This window comes from Ovis canadensis, chromosome 6 (assembly GCF_042477335.2).
Source record: "Ovis canadensis isolate MfBH-ARS-UI-01 breed Bighorn chromosome 6, ARS-UI_OviCan_v2, whole genome shotgun sequence".
Taxonomy (NCBI): domain Eukaryota; kingdom Metazoa; phylum Chordata; class Mammalia; order Artiodactyla; family Bovidae; genus Ovis; species Ovis canadensis.
Genome location: NC_091250.1, coordinates 88,798,383 through 88,819,395, shown reverse-complemented (window position 1 = coordinate 88,819,395; position 21,013 = coordinate 88,798,383). Strand labels below are relative to the sequence as shown.

The 21,013-nt window shown below is 40.4% G+C and overlaps 2 protein-coding genes and 1 pseudogene across 4 annotated transcripts in view; 1 reads left to right on the top strand and 2 right to left on the bottom strand.

The window, feature by feature from the left end:
* The window catches only part of POLR2B (RNA polymerase II subunit B), a 48,044-nt gene extending 37,216 nt beyond the window's left edge, over positions 1–10,828 (bottom strand). The window contains exons 1-4 of one of the 3 annotated variants that reach the window (XM_069594197.1): positions 10,720–10,828; positions 9,068–9,257; positions 5,751–5,823; positions 1,931–2,081 (exon numbers count right to left, since the gene is read on the bottom strand). In XM_069594197.1, coding sequence (XP_069450298.1) covers positions 1,931–2,081; positions 5,751–5,823; positions 9,068–9,086 — 243 coding nt within the window. In that variant the 5' untranslated portion in view covers positions 9,087–9,257; positions 10,720–10,828. Of the gene's footprint in view, positions 1–1,930; positions 2,082–5,750; positions 5,824–9,067; positions 9,258–9,928; positions 10,039–10,442; positions 10,631–10,719 lie in introns of those variants that run through there. The other 2 variants (XM_069594196.1, XM_069594195.1) reach the window with 2 other exon arrangements.
* On the bottom strand, positions 7,499–7,951 carry LOC138442832 (vesicle transport protein SFT2A pseudogene; annotated as a pseudogene).
* On the top strand, positions 10,094–20,760 carry LOC138442563 (nitric oxide-associated protein 1). The gene is made up of 7 exons (XM_069594203.1): positions 10,094–11,388; positions 12,295–12,459; positions 13,151–13,356; positions 16,140–16,271; positions 17,435–17,551; positions 20,053–20,173; positions 20,448–20,760. The coding sequence occupies exons 1-7, from the start codon at positions 10,131–10,133 to the stop codon at positions 20,642–20,644; spliced, it is 2,196 nt and encodes a 731-aa protein (XP_069450304.1). The 5' UTR covers positions 10,094–10,130; the 3' UTR covers positions 20,645–20,760.
* Positions 20,761–21,013: the final 253 nt, after the last annotated feature.

Here is a 21,013-nt window from a genome sequence, read left to right as displayed (position 1 = left end):
CAGTTACTGTCCATATTCTATAGACATCAGGTTTTATACTTCATCACTCTCTTAAGGTGGAAGACAAGAAGAGACTGTAAAGACTAAGCATATATCATATGCTCTGCTCCTACGTCACTTCAGTCGTGTTCGACTCTGTGTGACCCCACAGACAGCAGCACACCAGGCTCCCCCGTCCCTGGGATTCTCCAGGCAAGAACAGTGGAGTGGGTTGCCATTTCCTTCTCCAATGCATGAAAGTGAAAAGTGAAAGTGAAGTCACTCAGTCGTGTCCGACTCTTCAAGATCCCATGGACTGCAGCCTACCAGGCTCCTTCATCCATGGGATTTTCCAGGCAAGAGTACTGGAGTGGGGTGCCACTGCCTTCTCCTCATATGCTCTGAACTCATGTCAAACAACTAAAATGGATTTGCATTAACGATCTGTACAGCTGTTTCATGTGCCCTCTCCTTAGCTGAGGTTAAGTTAACAAAGTTACCAGAAAACAAAGAAAAGATACATTCATACAATTAGAAAGGTGTTCTAAACTAATCAACAGGACATGGGAAAAAGTAAACCTAACTCTTCAATTAAACATAACAGAAGATGCCAGCACCAGTCGCAGGGCAAAATGGAAGCGCTGATTTTGGAACTCTGCCTGTATACTGGTCAAAGCCATCCTTATTCTGGACAATGAAGGAGATCAAATTTTTGCCACATACAATGACACCTATACCAGCATCAAGAAGCAAAAGGCCTTTGAGAAGAATATTTTCAACAAGACCCTTAGGATTGACAGTGAAGCTGCCCTTTTAGAAAGCCTGAAAGTAGTATACAAAAGCTGTATCAATCTCTATTTCTGTATGATTGGCAGCTCCTATAAAAATGAACTGAAGTAGCTCCACCTAAAATGAGAATAATACACCAGCCCTTATGAGATAAGCTACGGAAAAGAGGGACTGATCTGGCAGGAAATAATAATCTTTCCCTCTGTCTACTTCTACTTCTTTTCTACCTCATTTTGGTTTTTAGTTTTCCCTGTCCCTCAAGACCGATCAAGCTGCCTCTCTACTCAAAAACTAGGAACATGGAATTCCCTGGTGGCTCAGTGGCTAGGATTCTGGGCTTTTGCTGCCATGGCCTAGGTTTGATCCCTGGTGGGGGAAATTGAGATTCCCCCAAACCATGCAGCAATAAATAGTACTTAAAAAAAAAAAAAACTGGGGTGGGAAGAAAGTTCATGAGGGAGGGAAATATGTATACCTATGGCTGATTTATGTTGCTGTATGGCAGAAACCAACAACATTGTAAAGCGATTATCCTCCAATTAAAAATAAATAAATTAAGAAAAAAAAACTAGGGACAGTCATTGTTTTCGACTACATACACACTTCTTTACAATCACTCAAAACTAGATTCTAAAATGATAGCCCTGCTATGATTTTAACAATGCTGAAAACATGCACATGTTTTAAAAAAAAAAAGACTACAAACTAATTTAGAAAAATTAGAAGAGCTGATATATTTGGGTGATTTCCCCTTACCTCTTATATTGATATAACAATGTATTTCATGCAACAAATAATCAAGGCAGAGGTTCTTCACCTACTTTTTCTTTCAATTACTTATACTTGGAAAGACAAAAGGAGGATTTTCTGAAGTAATACGACTATTTCTGGCTTGCTTCTCTCAGTAGCTCATCATATCTCTTGAGATTCTTCTTCCTGACTATTAAATACCTACTATCTGAATAGGAATTAACAGTTCTGCATTACTCGCAAAAATGCATCTCTCCACTAGTAAGACTAAATCAGGAGCTGATAGAAACTGTTGTAAGTACACTACAGAAAGTACACCTTTCTTTTTTAACCTTTAAGCCAGGTGAGAAAAGGACTGAAATTTCAAATCAATACCCTTATTTATGTTACTTTATTAAAATAACCATCTTACCGGTTCTTCAACTTCTCCACTAGCATGCTGAGCTTCAGCTTGTAGGTCTATAGGTGGAGCATCTTCCACAATTCTTTGAACAGACATCTGAATAAACTCATCAAAAGAATCCAGCTGTTGTCTCACCAAACCTTTCTCATCAAAATAGGAACTGGGAAAATTTGAGTTTACAATCAGTTACAACTCACTAATGTTTTCTAGCATATTTCCCCATTTTCACTATCATTAAATTCAACAAATATTAATCATAAAATAGAAATCACTCTGTACCCATCACTATATAAAATACTATCATGTATCTAAAAAGGCGATGAGACTAGGAACACTTTCTTTGTCGAACTTATTGTTAAGTCTGTGGAAATGAGACTTATACCTGTGGGTAGAATTACTAAAACACAACGTAAGAACTATAAGGAAGCCCTAACTTATAAATATCCCTTATAAACTTTATCCAACCTCTTTGAAACATTTCTTGAAACTAAAGAAAATGTATAGTCAAAGAGAAAAACATTAACAGGGATGGGCCATGAGACTATTACATTAAGAGAAATAAACAGGAGAAAATCAGATAGCACATGATTTCACTCATACATGGAATCTTAAAAACAAAGGGAAAAAACCCAAACCCAAAACAACAGACAAACAAAACAAAAAAAACTCACAGACATAGAGAACAGAAAAGAGGTTACCAGAGAGAGAAGGTGGTTAGTTTTATAGGTGAAATGGGTGATGGGGGTAAAATGTAAGGTGATACAAATGATGGATGATAACTAGACTGTGGCGTTGATCCCTCTGTGGTATATTCAGATGTTGAACTATAATGCTGTACACCTGAAACTTATATAACAAAAAAAAAGCATGGGAAAAAAAAATAAAAATAAGAACTTTAATTTTAATAAGAAAAAAGATGATGATGTCAATGACTAAAATACAGCATGTTAAGAATTTCAATTTTAGGTTAAAGATTATCCTATTCTGTATATGTTAAAGGTAATATGAGGCAAAGTCATTTAAGTGAAAATACTCAGCAAATGACTGATCATTAAAAATGGAGCAAGGTTGAGAGATCAGAGCTAGTGGTATAGACACAAAAATCAAACAGTGAAAGCCCTAATGAAGGACAGAGGCTCAAAAAGAAACAACTTATTATTTGCAAGAAGACTCTTTCCGCTTACCACCACACAAGAAGAGCTGCAGAGCTGGACCTAGCTTCTAGCCCCTTTTGCTTATTAACTAGCTCCCTCATCTCACACCAACTTTCTGAGCGCCATGCATAGCCCAACAACCCATCAGCTTCCCGTTTCCACATCAGGAGATCATCTCACAGGTTGCTGGCCAGCCTACAGATTGGCTGGCTTTGGGTCCCACCCTGATTCAGTCACCCATGGCTACCAATATCAGAAGTTCTCTATGGCAGAGCACAGAGTAATAATCACCTGTATATAAGGTACAGCTTCAAGAATGATGGAGGCAGACACATCCTTGGTGGTCCAGTGGCTAAGACTCTATGCTCCCAATGCAGGGGGCTAGTTTTGATCCCCCATCAGGATACTAGGTCCCACATGCCACAACTAAGAGTTCGTGGGCCAAAGTAAAAATTCCTGCCTGCCACAACTAAGACCTGGTACAGCCAAATAAATAAATAAAAGTAAATAAATATTTATAGAATGGTGAAGGTAACTTCCTTCAGTAGAGACTGTGAGCTAACAGGAAAGAAATTTCTCACAACCATTTGGGTCAGCCATTGGTATATAAGAGACACATGGAAGGCACTAGCTGTAAAGTAAACAACGGTTTTTATGGACAATTTACAATTAAAAATCTTTTAAAAAACTAAGGACAAGTTTCATCCTCCCAGGAAGCTGAACCATAGCTACTTTTCCCCAAATCATCAGAACAGTACCTCATTAGAATGCCACCCTTTAAACACCTAAACTATAGTTCTTATTTATGAATAGTTATTATTTTGAATAGTTCTTATTTATGGTATCTACTACTATGATGGGGTTCCCTGAATTCCCAGATTCAGTTGTAAAGAATTCGCCTGCCAATGCAAGAGATGTTGGTTCCTTCCCTTGATCAAAAAGATACTCTGGAGAAGAAATGGCAACCCACTCCAGTATTCTTGCCTGGGAAATCTCATGTACAGAAGGAACCTGGCAGGCTATAGTCCATGGGATCACAAAAGAGTCAGACACAGTGACTAAATAATAACTACCATGACTGATGTATAAGAAGTCATCTTACTAAACTCACTATGATATTAAGTATTATCACATTCACAATACCTGGGAAAGATCACTTGATATCAAATAGTGGAAAAACAAAACATCATCTCACCATAGTTAAAGTACCTATAATCAATTAAAATGTAAAAATCAAACAACATTTTATTCTGTAAGAAACGTTAAATGCAAGGACTTGTCACAGAGTATATTTAATCCTTCAGCAATCTGCCACATAAGTTGAAAACTATTTTTTTTGGCTAAGATCAAAACATTCTTTCTCCCTGGCAATCACCAAATACAGGCACCTTCCAAACATCTAGCTGGTTACTGTTTCCTAGTAAAAATGTCTCTTGGTGTTTAATACTAAAAATCATAGAAGATGTAAATGTCTCAGTATGAAGTTTATAGTCCACGTTTAATAGGAAAAACAAATACATACTTATATCCCATAAACTCAATACATTTTTAACAAAACAATCTTCAGCAAAGCTTCAGTTTTACTCCAAACACAACTAGCAGAATCCAGAAGCATGTATTCTTCAAAAGGGAAGAGGCTGAGGCATCATCATATTACTATATATAAAGCAATTGTCACTTTGGTAAGAGAGGAGAATTGTAGCACTTTACATCCTAACATAGCAAGAAGTGACTTAACTACTTAAAAGTTATTTCTCTTACCTATATGTAAGGCTTCTTGCTCAGTTTTATTAACAGCTTAATTACACTTAGACTTGGATGGGAGTGTGGGTTGAAATACAACCTGTTATGACTTTATCCATTTAAAACAGTGAGAAAATCAAGGAATCAAATTAACAGCACCAGTAATATAACAAACAGGCAACATACGCCATCTGATATAATGCACTGAGAGCAGAACATCATTGTTACCAAAAGTAATCATCCAACTATGGGCATCAGACAAACCCAAACTGAGGGGCAGTCTAAAAAGTAGCCTGTATTCTTCAAAAATGTCAAGGTCAAAAAACAAGTGAGGCCATGGGATGCTTTGAAGAGATAGCGGGTTTCAGAACCAAAAAACAAAAAAAAAAAGAGGAAGACTAAGGAACGGTCCTAGGTTATAGGAGACAAAAGAATAAGTCATGAAAACTAAATATAATATATGATCTTATGTTGGATCCAGGATCAGAAAATTTTTGTTTTGTTCCAAACAACTTTAGTGGGACACCAGCAAAATCTGGGTAAGGTCTCTAGGTTAAATAAGATTACTGTATTAATTAATTTCCTTATTTTAATAACTTAGATTATGACTATATGAAAGAATATTCCTAGGTAAGTCACTAAGTCTCAAATATTTCAGAAAAAAACGCAGATAGATAAAGAATAAGGCAAAGAAAACAAAGCATAATGTTAACCTTTACAGAATCTAGGTGAAGTATATACATGAATTCTTGTATAATTTTTCTATAAATCAAAATACCTTGCAAGTTAAAGTTAGATACTTAAATAACAAGCCAGTACTCATGAAGCCTATTCACATAAAACATCTAATTTTCAAGCAAAGAATAAGCAGGAAATCACTGTATGCTTTGCAGTGCCTTTTAAAACTTTTTCAGTTTGGTCTAAAACATTACCTAATTACAATCCAGCAAGCTTCTTGCCATAAATCTGGGGTGATTTCATCATCATCTTCATCATATTGCATATCTACCAAAAAAAAAAATCATTCTCACTTGCAATAAATACTACTAGTTCACATCTCACTCCTATCATGTGAGGTAGCAGAAACACATTTATACTAAATAAAAAACAACTGCTTTACCCCGTTTCTGTAAAATCTCAATCATTACTTGAATTATAATGAAATAATGTATGTATGTACGTACACATGAGTCTATGTCACATAGATATTCTCCCAATTCACAAAGAGGTCTCATGAGAAAGGTTCAGTACAAGTCATAGTCATAGGAATTTATAACTGTTCCATCCTCTCCAGAAAGCTCATGTAACTCTTATTAACAGCTAAATATATTATAATAACTAACAGCTAGCTCACAGTCCTCTGATCCAAAGTCAGAGATTAGGCTAAGAGGCAGGAGTCAGCAAAGGATTCCAATAGCTGGGCAATACATTAAGGTGCAGTGTCTATTACAGCAACATTTCATACATGGACAGGGATGACAGCCTATATTTTCCAAAGATGTCCACATGTATCTTCCATTTTACATGTTCTTTTACAAAGTGATTTTAACACTCCTACCATCAAGATATAAGGGTGGGGGAGGTTGGTCTATGCTTCTTCCCCTTGATTCTAGATGGGTTTTTGAATCTCCCATAACTAAGAGAATACAGTTGAACCAATGTTACACAATTTTAGAAGCTTTAGATCAGGAAAAGCAACCCAATTCCACCTTGTTTGCTGAAATACTTACATTTGGACCTGTGACTAAGAAGCCCTATTACTCTAAGGCTGGTATACTTAGGTGAGAAAGCCTAAACAGAGAAGCCACTCAGAGATGTTCCATTCATCAATCCTAGTCCTTGAATTTTCCTAGGCTAGATGCCAGATGCACTGAACGCAGAGTGTGAGTAAACACTCCAGATCACAATCCCCAGCTGTCAATATTCAGCCTTTGTGTCTGCCAACCACTGGCATCAGTCAACAGTCAAGCCATTCCTATTATGTTCTGCCCAAATTCCTAGCCCACTTAATTCATGAACATGTTAAATAATTTCTAAGCACCCAAATTTTGGGGTAGTCATACAGCAATAGTCATGTGTGCAATGGGGCATTTGAAAAATCAGTGTGCATTGGTCCTAATATTAGTCTCGTCTTTTTTTTTTTAATTTTTTTCCAAGTGTGGGTTTATTATGAAATTATGAAGATTTCTACATTATTTTTGTTACATACAATAAAGCAATGCTTAAAGTAAAACTTTCATTTAAAGTTTTTATTTTAAAAAGATATTTTTATTTTTTAAATAAAATATTTTTATTTTAAAAAGATATTTTTTAATGTAAACAGGTAAAAGCTACCAAAAAAGTTGATTATATCTTGCAGTGAAGGTTTATCCTTAAATATTTACATTTTAAATGCTGTTTAGAAAAGATTTAAAAATTGGCTAAAAATCATTTGCAATTGGCAATGATTAAAATATCCTTGTCTCTGAAAGAGCATACTAATGGCACATAATGAATTTACTGTCACAAGCACTTAACAGTTTAATGGGTATGTAACTTTATCAGTATACAAAATGGTCTTAGATGGTCAGTGCAGTTGTTCTGGAGTGATCACTGTAACAGGAAAAGGCCACTTCACCAAAAACAGAACATCGACTTTCAAAAGGTCTTTTCAAACAGTCTCCTTCTTTTCAAAGAGTTTTCAGCTTAGGAGAGAAGAACAGCATTTAATTACTGCATCCCTTGCATATGGAATGTATGACAGACTATACCAGGTCATTGAAAGGAACTGCAATCTGCAGAATAATACTGCCAGTCCCTTCTCATGCCACCAAAGAGCAGCGCACAGGGTGAGCACGAAACACAAAAGCATAACTGTTGCAAGCAATCTCATTGTTTCAAACATTTTCTTCAGTTGTTTCACGTGTCCCATTAAAAAGCACGTACTGGCTAAGGCAGCAGTATTTCCAAAGGTATAAAACACTGCAAAAAGCTTTATGCCTCCAGGGAGACACAGCAATCCAGTTCCAAGGATGAAGAAGATACCACTGACGAAACATATGGCAAACCACTTCAGCCTGGTGTTGAAACTAAGGGATGAGGCATCAAGGACCTGTAGGGTCAGGCCCTGTTCCTCCTTGTCCCGGCGGGGTAAAAAAAATTAAGGTATCTAAATCGGCTTAGAGATTTCTAGTTTTGATGACACACTAGATGTTATTATCACAGGCACACAGGAGAAGCTAATAAAGCTGGAAAAGGAGCCGTAATAATGAAGTTAGTTTTATATTTATTGATCATTTATCCCTTTTAACATTTTTTATGTCTTCTAGCTTGTGAGAAACAAGAATATATCACCTACTAAAAAATTAAGCTAAGATTTTTTAGGGATTTTTTTTCGCAAATAGAAGAAAAAGAATACAATGATACTAATAAATTTCTAGATGCAAGATAAAAATGGGACACAAGTTTAAACAGCAGACCTTAAGTTTCTGCTTCTATTTTCTCCATGAAGTGAAGGAACGGAAGAGTGAGGGGCAACCAGGAGGTTGGGAGCTAGAAGAAAATGAACTCTGAAAAAGGAGTTGTGGAGAATAGAAGAGGGAGCATTAAAAATATACAATGAAAATACACTACTCATGACTAAGATTTCTACATGTAAAAAGAAAAAAAGACATAGCGTCCCTGTTCAGTAAAATGCATACCATCGAGAACTGCATATAGCAACATGAAGGAATGCCAAACTAGATCAAGTTTGGCACACACACACACACAGAAAGAGAGAGAAACTATATTCTTTGTCCGCGGGGTATTACCAGAACCTGCTGCCGTCTATGGGGTCGCACAGTCGGACACGACTGAAGCGATTTAGCAGCAGCAGCAGCAGCACCATGTTTGGCAAAGGCCGACGCTCAAAAACTATTCAACAAATCCACTAGCTCTGGCCTTTACGTAAATTTGAAAAGGAGCTCTGCTTCAGACGAAATCAAAACAACTATACCTGTCATATGGTTCTTCAGGCTACTTTCAATACGGGAAGGGAGTGTCAGATTCAACCAAGAGAACAAGAGTCCCCCTGACCGAGATCATAAAGGCTACGTTCCCCGCACCCTCCACCTCTCAAAATCTCGGATCCGGCCTGGGGATGTAGGGAAACGACTGGGGACGTGGTGGGGGAGGCCGGGGAGGGGGCCGTAAATCCTTCATTCGTCCAACTCCCCACGTTTCCCCCCCGTAAATGTGTCGCGGAGGAGTGCCCTGACTGGTCACTTACCCTCGTCCGCGTCGTACATCTTGGCAAACGGTTCCCGAACCCGTCAATCTAGAAATCACACACAGAAAGACGCGTAGCTGCCACCGACCACAGCAAAGTGAGGCGAAGTAATTTCCGTCTCCGGCGTTCCCAGAATACTCTGCGTCCCACACGAAGCCCCGCCCACAAAGGCTCCAGTTAAGGTCTGCGCCTGCGCGAAGGGCAAGGGGGAAAAAGCGTGGTTAAGGGTTAGCATTGCACAGGCGCGGTTTGTGAGTTGAGGTTTCCTGTTCTCGGAGTGGGAGGACCGTTGCTTACGGTCTCCGAGTTGGCTCCTGCCAATGAAGCTGTTTTCTAGTGTTGTTGCACAAATAATGGCACCAAAAAAAGAAAGATTTAATAATAAAAGGTTTAATTGTCGCCGTGCTCTATTTTTTTCAATTCCAAAGATTTTAAAACCCGAAACTTTTAACAAGGATTTGTGTACATCAATTATGCGTCATATTTTTGTAAATGTTTAAGAAATGTGATTTTAATGCTGTTGCACGAATGATGATACCCGAAAAAAGCCAAGATGTATTAATAAAAGGTGTTAATTGTGGCTGTAAGTCTGCGACATTCGATTTTTAATTTTCCAGTTCTAAAGACAAACACGTAGCTCCTAACAATGTGATTCCTTTAACAGCAGGTGGTGCCAGGGACAGCGCGTTAAACAAGCCTGAAAGTTGATAAACCCTCACTAAACTAGCCTATTCGACCGACTAGGGCTTCCCTGGTGGCTCAAAGGTTAAAGCGTCTGCCTCCAATGCGGGAGACCCGGGTTCGATCCCTGGGTCGAGATCCCCTGGAGAAGGAAAGGGTAACCCACTCCAGTATTCTTGCCTGGAGAATCCCATGGACAGAGAAGCCTGGTAGGCTACAGGCCACGGGGTCGCAAAGAGTCGGACACGACTAAGCGACAGACTTCGCTTTCACTTTCTAATCTAAGTCCCTGGTATCGCTTTAAGTAGGTTTCTGGGCCACAGAGCCTTCACCGCGAGAACTCACGAGATTAGACGTGGAAGGAGGAGCTTCACGCTGACGAATGACGGCTCTCAGGTACTCCCGGCTTGTCTCTGCTGTTTTACATTCATCTGGGGCCACAGTGCACGAGCAAAAAGGTGGCTCCGCCCCTTTGCCTACACCTGCATTTCTCATGCTGCCCGCGCGCCTAGCTCGCAGGCTTCTCTGCGGCTTCTTGAGGGGACCCACTCCCGCTGTAGCGCGTAACGGCGTCCGGGAGACGCTCCTCGAGAGGAGATGCGCTACCGATTACTCCTCCCGACACCCAGCAGGCCTGGGACGTGGCCTTCCTCGTGGCGCGACGGCGACTGGGGGTAACCCAGGAGGGGCTGACCTGGAGGAGAGTTTTCTGTTTCCTGAGTACGTCCTGGATTCAGAGTCGGAAGCGACCCTCCAGGACCAGCTGCGGGAGCTGCAGCAGCGGCAGGAGGAGGAGAAGAGACGGATAGAGCAGCAGCGAGAGGTGAGGCGGCAGCAGAAGTTAGGCGCCGGCCGGCGGGTACACCAAGTGGTGGGGCACCCGGACCCGACGGTGCCGCCCAGCGGCCAGAACTGTTCCGGGTGCGGTGCGGAGCTGCACTGCCAGGACCCCGGCGTTCCCGGCTACCTACCCAGCGAGAAGTTTAACAGCGCGTTGGCGGAGGAAGGGGGGCTGGAGCGGACTGTATGCCAGCGCTGCTGGCTGCTGGTGCATCACCGGCGCGCCCTGCGCCTTCAGGTGAGCCAGGGACAGTTCCTGGAGCTGGTGAGCGCCGCGCTGCGGCGGCCCGAGCCAGCTCTTGTACTGTACATGGTGGACCTACTGGATCTGCCCGACACCCTGCTGCCCCACCTGCCCGCCCTGGTGGGCCCCAAGCAACTGATCGTGCTGGGAAACAAGCTGGACCTGCTGCCCCAAGACACTCCCAACTACAGGCAGCGGCTCCGGGAGCGACTGTGGGACGAATGTATCGGCGCCGGGCTCCTGCCGCCCCGCGGCTACCAAAGAGCTCAACGTCCCAGTGGGAACCGGCCACGGGGCGGGGAGGACAATGCGAATCTTCCGTCGAAGTCCAGCACGGTTCTCAGAGACGTGCGGCTCATCAGCGCCAAGACTGGTTATGGAGTTGAGGAGTTGATTTCCGCGCTCCAGCGCTCCTGGCGCTACCGCGGCGACGTCTACCTGGTTGGCGCAACCAACGCTGGCAAGTCCACTCTTTTCAATACGCTTCTGGAGTCCGATTATTGTATCGCCAAGGGCGCTGAAGCTATCGACAGGGCCACCATCTCTCCTTGGCCTGGTGAGCGTCCCCTTCGTTTTCTGAGAAGCTGGTAGTCTGATCGTGATTCACTCTCCTAGTCATGTATTCTTCCTTAATGTCCATCAGGGGCTAGTGGGAGGCTTCCCTTTAAAAATTCTCTGCCTACTTTGTTCACATTTCTCTTCCGTGGCAGCTTAGTGCTTGCAAATTCAGTATATGTTGTAGTAACTTTTCAATAGAATACTCAGTGGAGTATTCCTATATTCAAGCCACCGTTCTAACCACTGTAGGTGAACCAGAGGACAAAGCAGTGTTTGCTCTCTTGAAGATTTCCCTTAGTCTTTTGTAAGTTTCTCCAGAAAGTCCTTTTACTTTGTGGAGAAAAACCTCCTTCCATCCCTCAGTCTTACTCTTCATATCTTGAGTTTACTCATGAGAATTCTATAGATTTAACCTATGAATAATTCACTGATGCAATATGATGTGTGGCTTCATTGAAAATAAAAGTCAACTTTGTGGCTTCAAGAAACATCTGTAGTAATTGCAGAATGAATCCTTCTGTGACCTGTTTTTATGTAACAGTTGGCAAAATGAACTAGTTCATTTGTTCCTTTGAAACCAGTGTTTAACTTTGCTTGGTAAACTGTATTCTCTGTCCTGGACTTTGGGAGACTTATATACAGAAATGTTTTTTATACCGGTTAGCAGTATGCAGAAGATGGAAAGAGATCAGGCCTGTAGATTTGGCATTCAGATCCTAGTTGAGCCTGTGAGCCAGTCTTTGAGCCTATTGCCTTATCTGTAAAGTAAGAATAATTTTGTAGAGGGTTGTCATGAAAGTTAGGATTAATAACTACAGTACTCAAGATGGTACAGAGCCTCTTAAATGTTTTATTCCATTTTCCTGTACAGTGTTTATAACAGTGTATGTATTTGGTATTTCAGGTACTACGTTAAACCTTCTGAAGTTTCCTATTTGTAACCCAACTCCTTACAGAATGTTTCAAAGGCAAAAAAGGCTTAAAAGAGATGCAACTGAAGCAGAAGAAGATCTTAGTCAACAAGAACAAAATAAACTGAATCTCTTAAAAAAGCATGGTTATTTAGTAGGTAAGTGTCTTCTATAGGAAAACTAGAATTTTTTGCTGAGCATCCTGAAATACAGTTCTCGAGGGCTAGCCAGTTTTTTATGGGAAGAGACACTCCCTCTTTTTAGAACATAGAAACCTTTTAGAGGCAAGGCTGCTGTTTGGAAGTCCAGAATTCATTGCAATGGGAAAATTGAGATGGTAGATACTTGAAGAAATCCAGGAAAGGAAATGTGAATAACTTGCCTGGAGAATCCCAGGGACGGGGGAGCCTGGCGGGCTACCGTCTATGGGGTCGCAGAGAGTCCGACATGACTGAAGCGACTTAGCAGCAGCAGCAGCCTATCTGGCTATTGTTAGAAGTAGGACCATTTGCATTAAGATACCAGCCCCCTCCTTGCAGACCATGCACGTTGTTGAACTGTAACAGTTTTAAATTGGATTGTCCCCCTTTCCTTAGTATCTCTTTCCAACCTTAATTTACATAAAAAAACTGATTTCCCATCCACCTAATGTGCATAGCCAGCCACTGGCATTTCATCATTACAAGAGTCTGACTCCAGCTACATTTAGAAACAGAGCAAAAGTATCATTGTAGTCTCACTTCCTTCCAAACACCAGTTAGTCTTAGTAACTTGTTTGAAGCAAACATAAAAACTATGAGTCAAAAGCTTTAAAGGAGTGACTACTAACTTCAATATAACTTGTTCTAGGAAGGGTTGGAAGAACATTCTCATATTCAGAAGCACAGAAGGATAAAGCTGCCTTTGAATTTGATGCAGATTCATTTGCCTTTGACATGGGAAATGAACCTGTTCTGGCTGCAGATAAATCCACCAAACGCGTAGAACTGACCCCAGAAGATGTGAAAGATGCCCACTGGTTTTATGACACCCCTGGAATTACAAAAGAAAATTGTGTATGTATTTCATGTCTTCTAGAAACATTAACTTTCAAGTGCAGGAGTACTATTTTAATCAGCAAAAGAAAAAAAGGCATCCTTTCATTTTAGACTCAGCTCTGATTTTTTCATCAAACTGTTTCCTTGGTGAATCTATATGCCATTTGGTAGGCGTCACTTCTGACAACCTATTTCTATCTTTGTGGTTTTCACCTTAGAGAAATATTTACAGAATCCTAGATTTTAAGGTTGGAAGAAATCATAAACATCACTGCAGTCCCAGCCACCTGTCCTATACTTTAATTCCCTCTATAACATATTCACCAAGAGGTGCACCCACCTTGACCTGAAGTAAGGAGGGACTCACCCTCAGCTAAAGCAGTGTCACTTCATGTCCCAAGGTCACCCATTTGACCTTTGACCTGCTATTTATATTTAGCTGGGCAGTCTCCCTGTACATACTTTGTACTTATTGTTCCCCAAAGGTGTATGGAATAAATGTAATGCCTCGGTCCCTTTGCCAGACATCGAAATGTTTTAAAGTATAATGTCCTTTCTTTCTTACTCTACGCTTTTCTTCTCTCTCATTAATTCATCCTGCAAACATGGGGACTGTGCTGACATATCCGGATGATTTGTCTTCATTTCCTGGAGCTATTCTGAGAATAGGCTATGAACACAGGACACTTTCCAGCATGAGTTCTAATTTGTTTTTGTTCTTGAAAAAGTGACACAAAGTACTAAATTTCTTAAGTAGGTGCCTGATCGATGAACCTAATTTAGAACAGGGTCAACTCATTGCTTATGTCCAATCTTTACTCCCTTAGCAATTCAGAACTTCACAGAGTAAAGAAAAAGCCAAGGAGTATAAGAATTTGCTAAGATTTAAATTAAAATCTGATTTTAAAAATTCGAGGGAGGGGGGGTTCATGATTGGGAACTCATGTACACCCGTGGCGGATGCATGTCAATGTATGGCAAAACCAATATAGTATTGTAAAGTAAAATAAAGTAAAAATAAAAATTTTTTTAATAAAAAATAAATAAAAATTTGAAAAAGTAAAAAAATGGCTAAAAATCTTTTGCAAACCTGTTTCTTAAAGAAAAATAAAAAGGAAAATTTTTTAAATGTAATATCTCGGAAGATTCGAAAGAAAATAATGTAAGGGGGTGGCAAGTAGTTTTCTTCAGTATTTGTGTTTGAAAAAGCACATGTAGGAAAGAAATATTTTAACCCTTTTAGCAGAGACCCTAATACTTCCATTTCACAACAGAGTTCCTTACTTCAGCTTAGGAAACTGGCTCCTACTACTACCAAACATTACTACTGCTTCCTAGTAATGTTCTATCACTTTAACTTTACCCACTCATATTTAACTTTTAGGCTCAATTAGGGCAATGACATGGAGAAGGCAATGGCACCCCACTCCAGTACTCTTGCCTGGAAAATCCCATGGACGGAGGAGCCTGGTAGGCTGCAGTCCATGGGGTCACTAAGAGTTGGACATGACTGAGCGACTTCACTTTCACTTTTCACTTTCATGCATTGGAGAAGGAAATGGCAACCCACTCCAGTGTTCTTGCCTGGAGAATCCCAGGGATGGAGGAGCCTGGTGGACTGCTGTCTATGGGGTTGCACAGAGTCAGACACGGGCAATGACATGACTGAAGCGACTTAGCAGCAGCAGCAGGTCAGGGATAGCAGTTCCTTTAGTCAGGTATACCCTCTTGTCAACTGTTCTAAAAGGCAAGAATTTGCTAACTCCTATAGCCAGCAGTGAGACCCTCAAGTTTTTAGATACAAAAGTTCTCTCAGGCAGTTTGATTCTGCCAGTTTATTGAAATATTTATTTAATGCCTTGAACCAGTGTTTCCCAAACTAAAGCAAGGAACTCTGTTGTAAAATGGAAGTATGAGGGTATTTGCTAAAAGGGTTAAAGTAATTCCCTCCTGCCAGGGGCTTTAAATGTGCTTTCTAAACACAAGTACTGAAGAAAACTACTTACCACCTCCTTACGTATTTTCTTTCAAGTCTCCCTAGATATTACATTTTTTAAAATTTTCTTCTTACTTTTCTTTAAGAGACAAGTTCACAAAAAGCCATTTTTTTACTTTCTTGAATTTTTTAGTCAGATTTTGATTTTAGTCTCACCATAATCTTGTACTTCCTGGCTTTTCTTTTCCATTTTCTCTAGTCTACTTAGGAATCTTCATCCTCAGAAATCACAGGATCCATACCTTTGTGTTTTTGTTGTTGGTTGTTTTTGTTTTTGTTTTTTGCTGAATATTTGTAGGAAATAAGGAAAGTGAATACTGGAATTTAGAAAAGGTTCTTCAAGCTTTTTACTTGAGCCTAGAATGGGGTGATCACTCTCATTTAATGCATGCATAGCTGCCACGAGGACAAAACATAGCATATTACCTTAGCATTACCCGAGAATTGCTGCTCCCTAGAAGCCTTGACAAAGGAACATATTTTTCTGTCCTGGGACTGAATCATCAATGTGTTCAGATCACACCAAATTTGACAGAATTCAGAGGATGCTGTTGTTTCATACACCTGTATACTGCCATTACTTAAGATTAAGTTGTGAAACAAGAGTAGAGCCAACTATAAATTGATTCCATGAAACAGAAAGAAGCTATGAATTTTACGTGCAGCAAATTCTGGAAGACATACTTTGATGTATTGTGAAGCCTAGAATATATAATCATAACTTGTTATCTTATGGGTAAAGCACGATATAGCATATGTTCATTGAAAGTAGTTCTCAAAAAAAAATCTGCACTTTGCTTTACAGATTTTAAGTCTTCTAACAGAAAAAGAAGTAAATATTGTATTGCCAACACATTCCATTATTCCAAGAACTTTTATGCTAAAACCAGGAACGGTTCTATTTTTGGGTGCCTTAGGCCGCATAGATTTTCTGAAGGTAAGGAAAGTCTGTACCATTGAAAAATGACTTTATTTTGGGGATTTACTTTAAGCAAGCAGATATTATCAAGACTAGCAAAATGCTGATAACTAAGTCATGACTGTGTTGGGGTTGAGATCCTTTAAGTGTGTGGTTTAAAATGTCTGTAATAGAAACCTGGGATAATGAAATGGTGGGAAAAAGTAATAGGTCTTAAAAAAAATTATCTTCACAAAACAGCTGAATGTCCCATACAGCTTGACATTAAAAGGTAGTTTCCCTCTCCTGTGGTATTCTTTTCTGTGGAAATCAGAGGGCATACGTTTAAGGGCAGGGTTAATATGGCATTAAATTAATTCCACACTCTATATCCGATGACACATATACTTTTATACATGTATTTTTTTGGTTTGGTATTCATTTACATAGCATCACTTAGAGACTTTAGAGCATCTATAGAACTGCTCCCCATTTTTGCCAAAGTGAGCAGAAAAATGGAAAATGAAAGACGGATATGTCCAACAACACTCAGTGCAACCTGTGGGCCATTGCCTTAGCACACATCTTGGATTTCTGTTTGTTCATACTTTGTTGAAAAGTTGGCCTTCAGTTCAGTTCAGTTCAGTCGCTCAGTCATGTCCGACTCTTTGTGACACCATGAATCGCAGTACGCCAGGCCTCCCTGTTCATCACCATCTCCCAGAGTTCACTCAGACTCAGATCCATCGAGTCCCTGATGCCATCCAGCCATCTCATCCTCAGTCGTCCCCTTCTCCTGCCCCCAGTCCCTCCCAGCATCAGAGTTTTTTCCAATGAGTCAACTCTTCTCACACTAAACCTTACCTACATTTTTAGAGATCATACAATGTTAACTTTTTTTTTTCAATGTTAACATTTTAAACCAAACTTTATACAGGTTTATTTACATGGGTGTAAGTGCATGGCTTCTGCCATGCTTTTCCTACCTTCCCTCTTTTTTTTTTTTTTTTTTGGCCACACCACATAGTTTGCAGGACCTTGGTTCCCCAAACAGAGCTTGAACCCAGGGCCACTGCAGTAGAATCACACAGCACTCAGGAATGGACTGCCAGGGAATTCCCCAAATTTTATAAATGTACCTTATAATGTGCTGGTTTTCCAAGTTTTCATTGTACAGATAAGTTCTTTCTTCCTTTCTTAAGGGAAATCAGTCAGCTTGGTTTACAGTTGTGGCTTCCAACTTCCTTCCTGTTCACATTACTTCGTTGGACAAGGCGGATACTATATATCAGAAGCACGCAGGTCATACGCTACTGAAGGTGAGCCAACATCATTTGATGGTTGACTAGTTAGGTTAATACACCCTGGTAGTCCCACAGCCCTGATAAAAAGCCTTTGTTGGACAGAACCATCTTTGTTACACCATCAGCTAGCTCTCCCTGACCTTGCTCACCTTGAGGATTTTGGCTATAAAGTGAGACGGGCTCTGATAAGAAAAGGGATGTTGGATTGGACTGACCCCAGGATACTGACAGAGCTGGGTTTTCTCTGGGTGACACTGTCCAGTATGGTAGCCACATGTGGCTATTTCAATAAGTTAATTAAAATTAAATAAACTTTAAAATTTAGTTCTTTACTTGCACTAGCCACTTTTCAACTGCCCAGGGGTCACATCATTTCAAAAAGTTGCACTGGATAATGTGAGTGAGGAGACGTTGGATTTTCTCACAATTGGGTGATGCTACTGGCATGTAGTGGGTGGAGGCCAGAGATGACACTAAACAGAATGCATGCACAGGAAAGCCCCTCACAACAGGGAATTATCTGGTCCTCGTGTGAGCAGTGCTGAGCTTTGAAGCCCTTGTCTGGGTAGAAAAGCTCTCCTCCCAGGTTCTTAATCACAGACACTTAGAGACTATCGTACGTCTTCTCTCCTGCTTACTTGATCCTTCCCTCGACCTGTTAAGCAGCGTGTGAAAATTTCTCTGATCTTTCAGAAACAAAACAAAACTCAGTGTCCCACTCCTTCCTCTTCTTTACAATCAAGCTGATTCCTGCTCCTCACCTCCCATCCTCTGCAGTCCCTGCTGTGCCCTTTCTTTGCCACTGAAATTGTTCCGTGTTCACCGGAGACTGGGGCCTGTTTACAGCTCTTTAACCAGACCTGTGTACACACTGTTGGCTAGCCTGTAGTGTATGATGGTTAAGATCACTGGAGCTAGGCTGGGTTCAAATCCTACTCTGCTCCACCACTTAGTGAAGCTGTGTGACTTTAGGCAAGTTTCCTTTACTTTTGTCTGTTGTGACCACACCATGAGGTTGTGAAGATCCAGTGCCAGGACACCGCTGTCACTGCTGTGTGTTTGTGGTGATGAGGAGGGGGTTGGGACATAGCTCCTGCAAAAATACCAGGTGCATCCAATGTGATTTACATTAATGAATGTTCATACAACGAAAAATAAGTCAAAAGGCACACCTGCCCTTCAACCAGAATAAGACCAACCTGACTTGAGAAATAAATGCTTCTTTCTCTCTGGACTGAAAAAGCCAGAGTGAAATTAAGACTCCACTGAAATAACGGGCCTAAAGTTGACGCTCCAGACACATGTAGGATTTGAGGGGAGGGGTCTACCTTCGTGTATCTATGTAGTCTTCAGGGTGGACTCACTGATACTTCTCAAAGCAACACCCAGGCTTCTCTCCCCTCATCATACAGACAGTTTCTTGGGCCACTCTGTGCCTCTATCTTGCCTTCTGGTTTTCATTCATCTCCCAAGTCAAAGTCAGTCCTGCCTCCTAATCATCACTGAGACCAGCCTCACAGTCCAAACTGTAGCCTGCTTTCTGAGATTACGAGGTATAATCTAGACTCCAGTTTTATTGTCTCCTCCCACCCCCACCCCACTACAGCTGTAGTTCTCAACCAGGCTTGACTCTTACCTCAAGGCAACATTTGGCAAAGCCTGGAGACAGTTTTGTTTTCACAACCTGATGGACACTGGGTAGAGGCTGCTAAAAATTGTGCAATGCACAAGACAGCCTCCCCCAACAAAAAATTATTTGGCTCAAAAGGTCAATAGTGCTGAGGTTGACAAATCCTGCAGTATACAGGTTTTACCAAAATATAAAGCAGCTCCCAGTATACTTTTCCATTCTTTTTTCTTTCCTGCTTATAATTCCTTGTTAGTTCCACATTACTGAGAAGTCGAAACTGAAAGCCTCGTCACTAATACACACACATAACACACTCTGCACAGTTAAACTACAATTCTCTAAACTCATCATCCTTTTTCCAATTTTTGTGTCTGTATGTTACTCAGAATACCTTTCAACACTGAGTAACTAATCTCTTTTTCAAAATTCCGCTTATTAATGGTTTTACTTGACCAAGCCACATTCATTATTCCTTTCACAACCACAGTACTTAATAGATTGCTTCTCATTACATTTCTTACCTTTTGTTTACTTGCTATTTCCACCTTCTGATCTCCTTGGGAGCAGGGACCATACTGTAACGTCTATGTTTGTGTTCTTAGTGATAAACAGAGAAATCCGTTAATAAATAGGTAAATTATTATCCACTTATTTCCAATACATGGAAACACCTGTAAAGATAAAGCTGATATTAACCATTATCCATGTACCCTTGATTTCTAATGAGGCAGGGATTAACCTGTGTGTCCAGATAGGCCTGTAATAGTTTAATGGTTTTATTTTTGATACCTGTACGGTATTATCTTATCACTGCCTTACTTAATTTTAAAGTTATCAGGGGTTTCATTTGAATTTCCAAATAACTTTTATCTTCTCCCAATGGAAGGTACCAATGGGTGGAGAAGAAAGAATGGCAGGATTTCCTCCTCTTGTTGCTGAAGACATCACATTAGATGAAGGACTTGGGGAATCTGAAGCAGTGGCTGACATCAAGTTCTCCTCTGCAGGTAATTTTACACCAAGCACAAGAGTTTATCATATTTTTATACAGATCTGCCTTAACTGACATAAGCCAAATATTTTAAGAAATACATGCTAGATCATCCATAAGATGCAACCTGCTCTGAAAATGAATCTGTGCATTTTCACAAACGCATGGATGCTTTTTAAAAAAGAGTGAGGCAGCAGTAGCCTCCCTTGGGTCTCCATCTGGAGCTGTGTTTGGTGTTTTTAATAGGATGGTTGCTAACACCGTCTGTGTTTTTTCATGTGGCCGCATAGGTTGGGTAGCAGTAACACCGCAGTTTAAGGACACACTGACCCTCCGAGGCTATACACCTCAAGGAACAGTTCTGACAGTCCGGCGCCCTCTCTTGCCACATATAGTTAACATCAAAGGAAAGCGCATCAAGGGAAGTGTGGCGTATAAAACCAAAAGGCCTCCTGCTCTTGTGTACAACCTGAAGAAGAAAAGATAGATATGTGAAGCTGACCTGTTCACATTGAAGATGAACTATATAGAACATTCTGTGTGCATCACACCGCATTTTATTAAATACTGCTATAATAAAGCCCCCTCATCCTCTTTAAACTACCAAGGACCATGCCTCTTTTTAATGAACTGAGTTTGTAAACATGTTATTTTTTTTAGTAGAGTACATACATGTGTGTATCTGTGATTCAAACATACCTAAAAGAGAGTTCTGCTAGTATTTGTTATTGAGACCAGATGGCACTTCTCATTTAGAATCTAGTTGAAAGAGCAGCTTAGCAGTTGGCTTGAGAGAAAATGGCAGAAAGTTTTCTCTAAAATATGCTGGCTTAAATGAGAGAGGTGAGTAAGCGGC

Bases quoted from the DNA above. Each gene is read 5' to 3' on its own strand.
- LOC138442563 (XM_069594203.1), top strand. From the start codon at position 10,131: ATGACGGCTCTCAGGTACTCCCGGCTTGTCTCTGCTGTTTTACATTCA. The intron at 12,460-13,150 runs GTAAGTGTCTTC...AACTTGTTCTAG, and splicing joins AAAGCATGGTTATTTAGTAG to GAAGGGTTGGAAGAACATTC. The intron at 17,552-20,052 runs GTGAGCCAACAT...TCCCAATGGAAG, and splicing joins CAGGTCATACGCTACTGAAG to GTACCAATGGGTGGAGAAGA.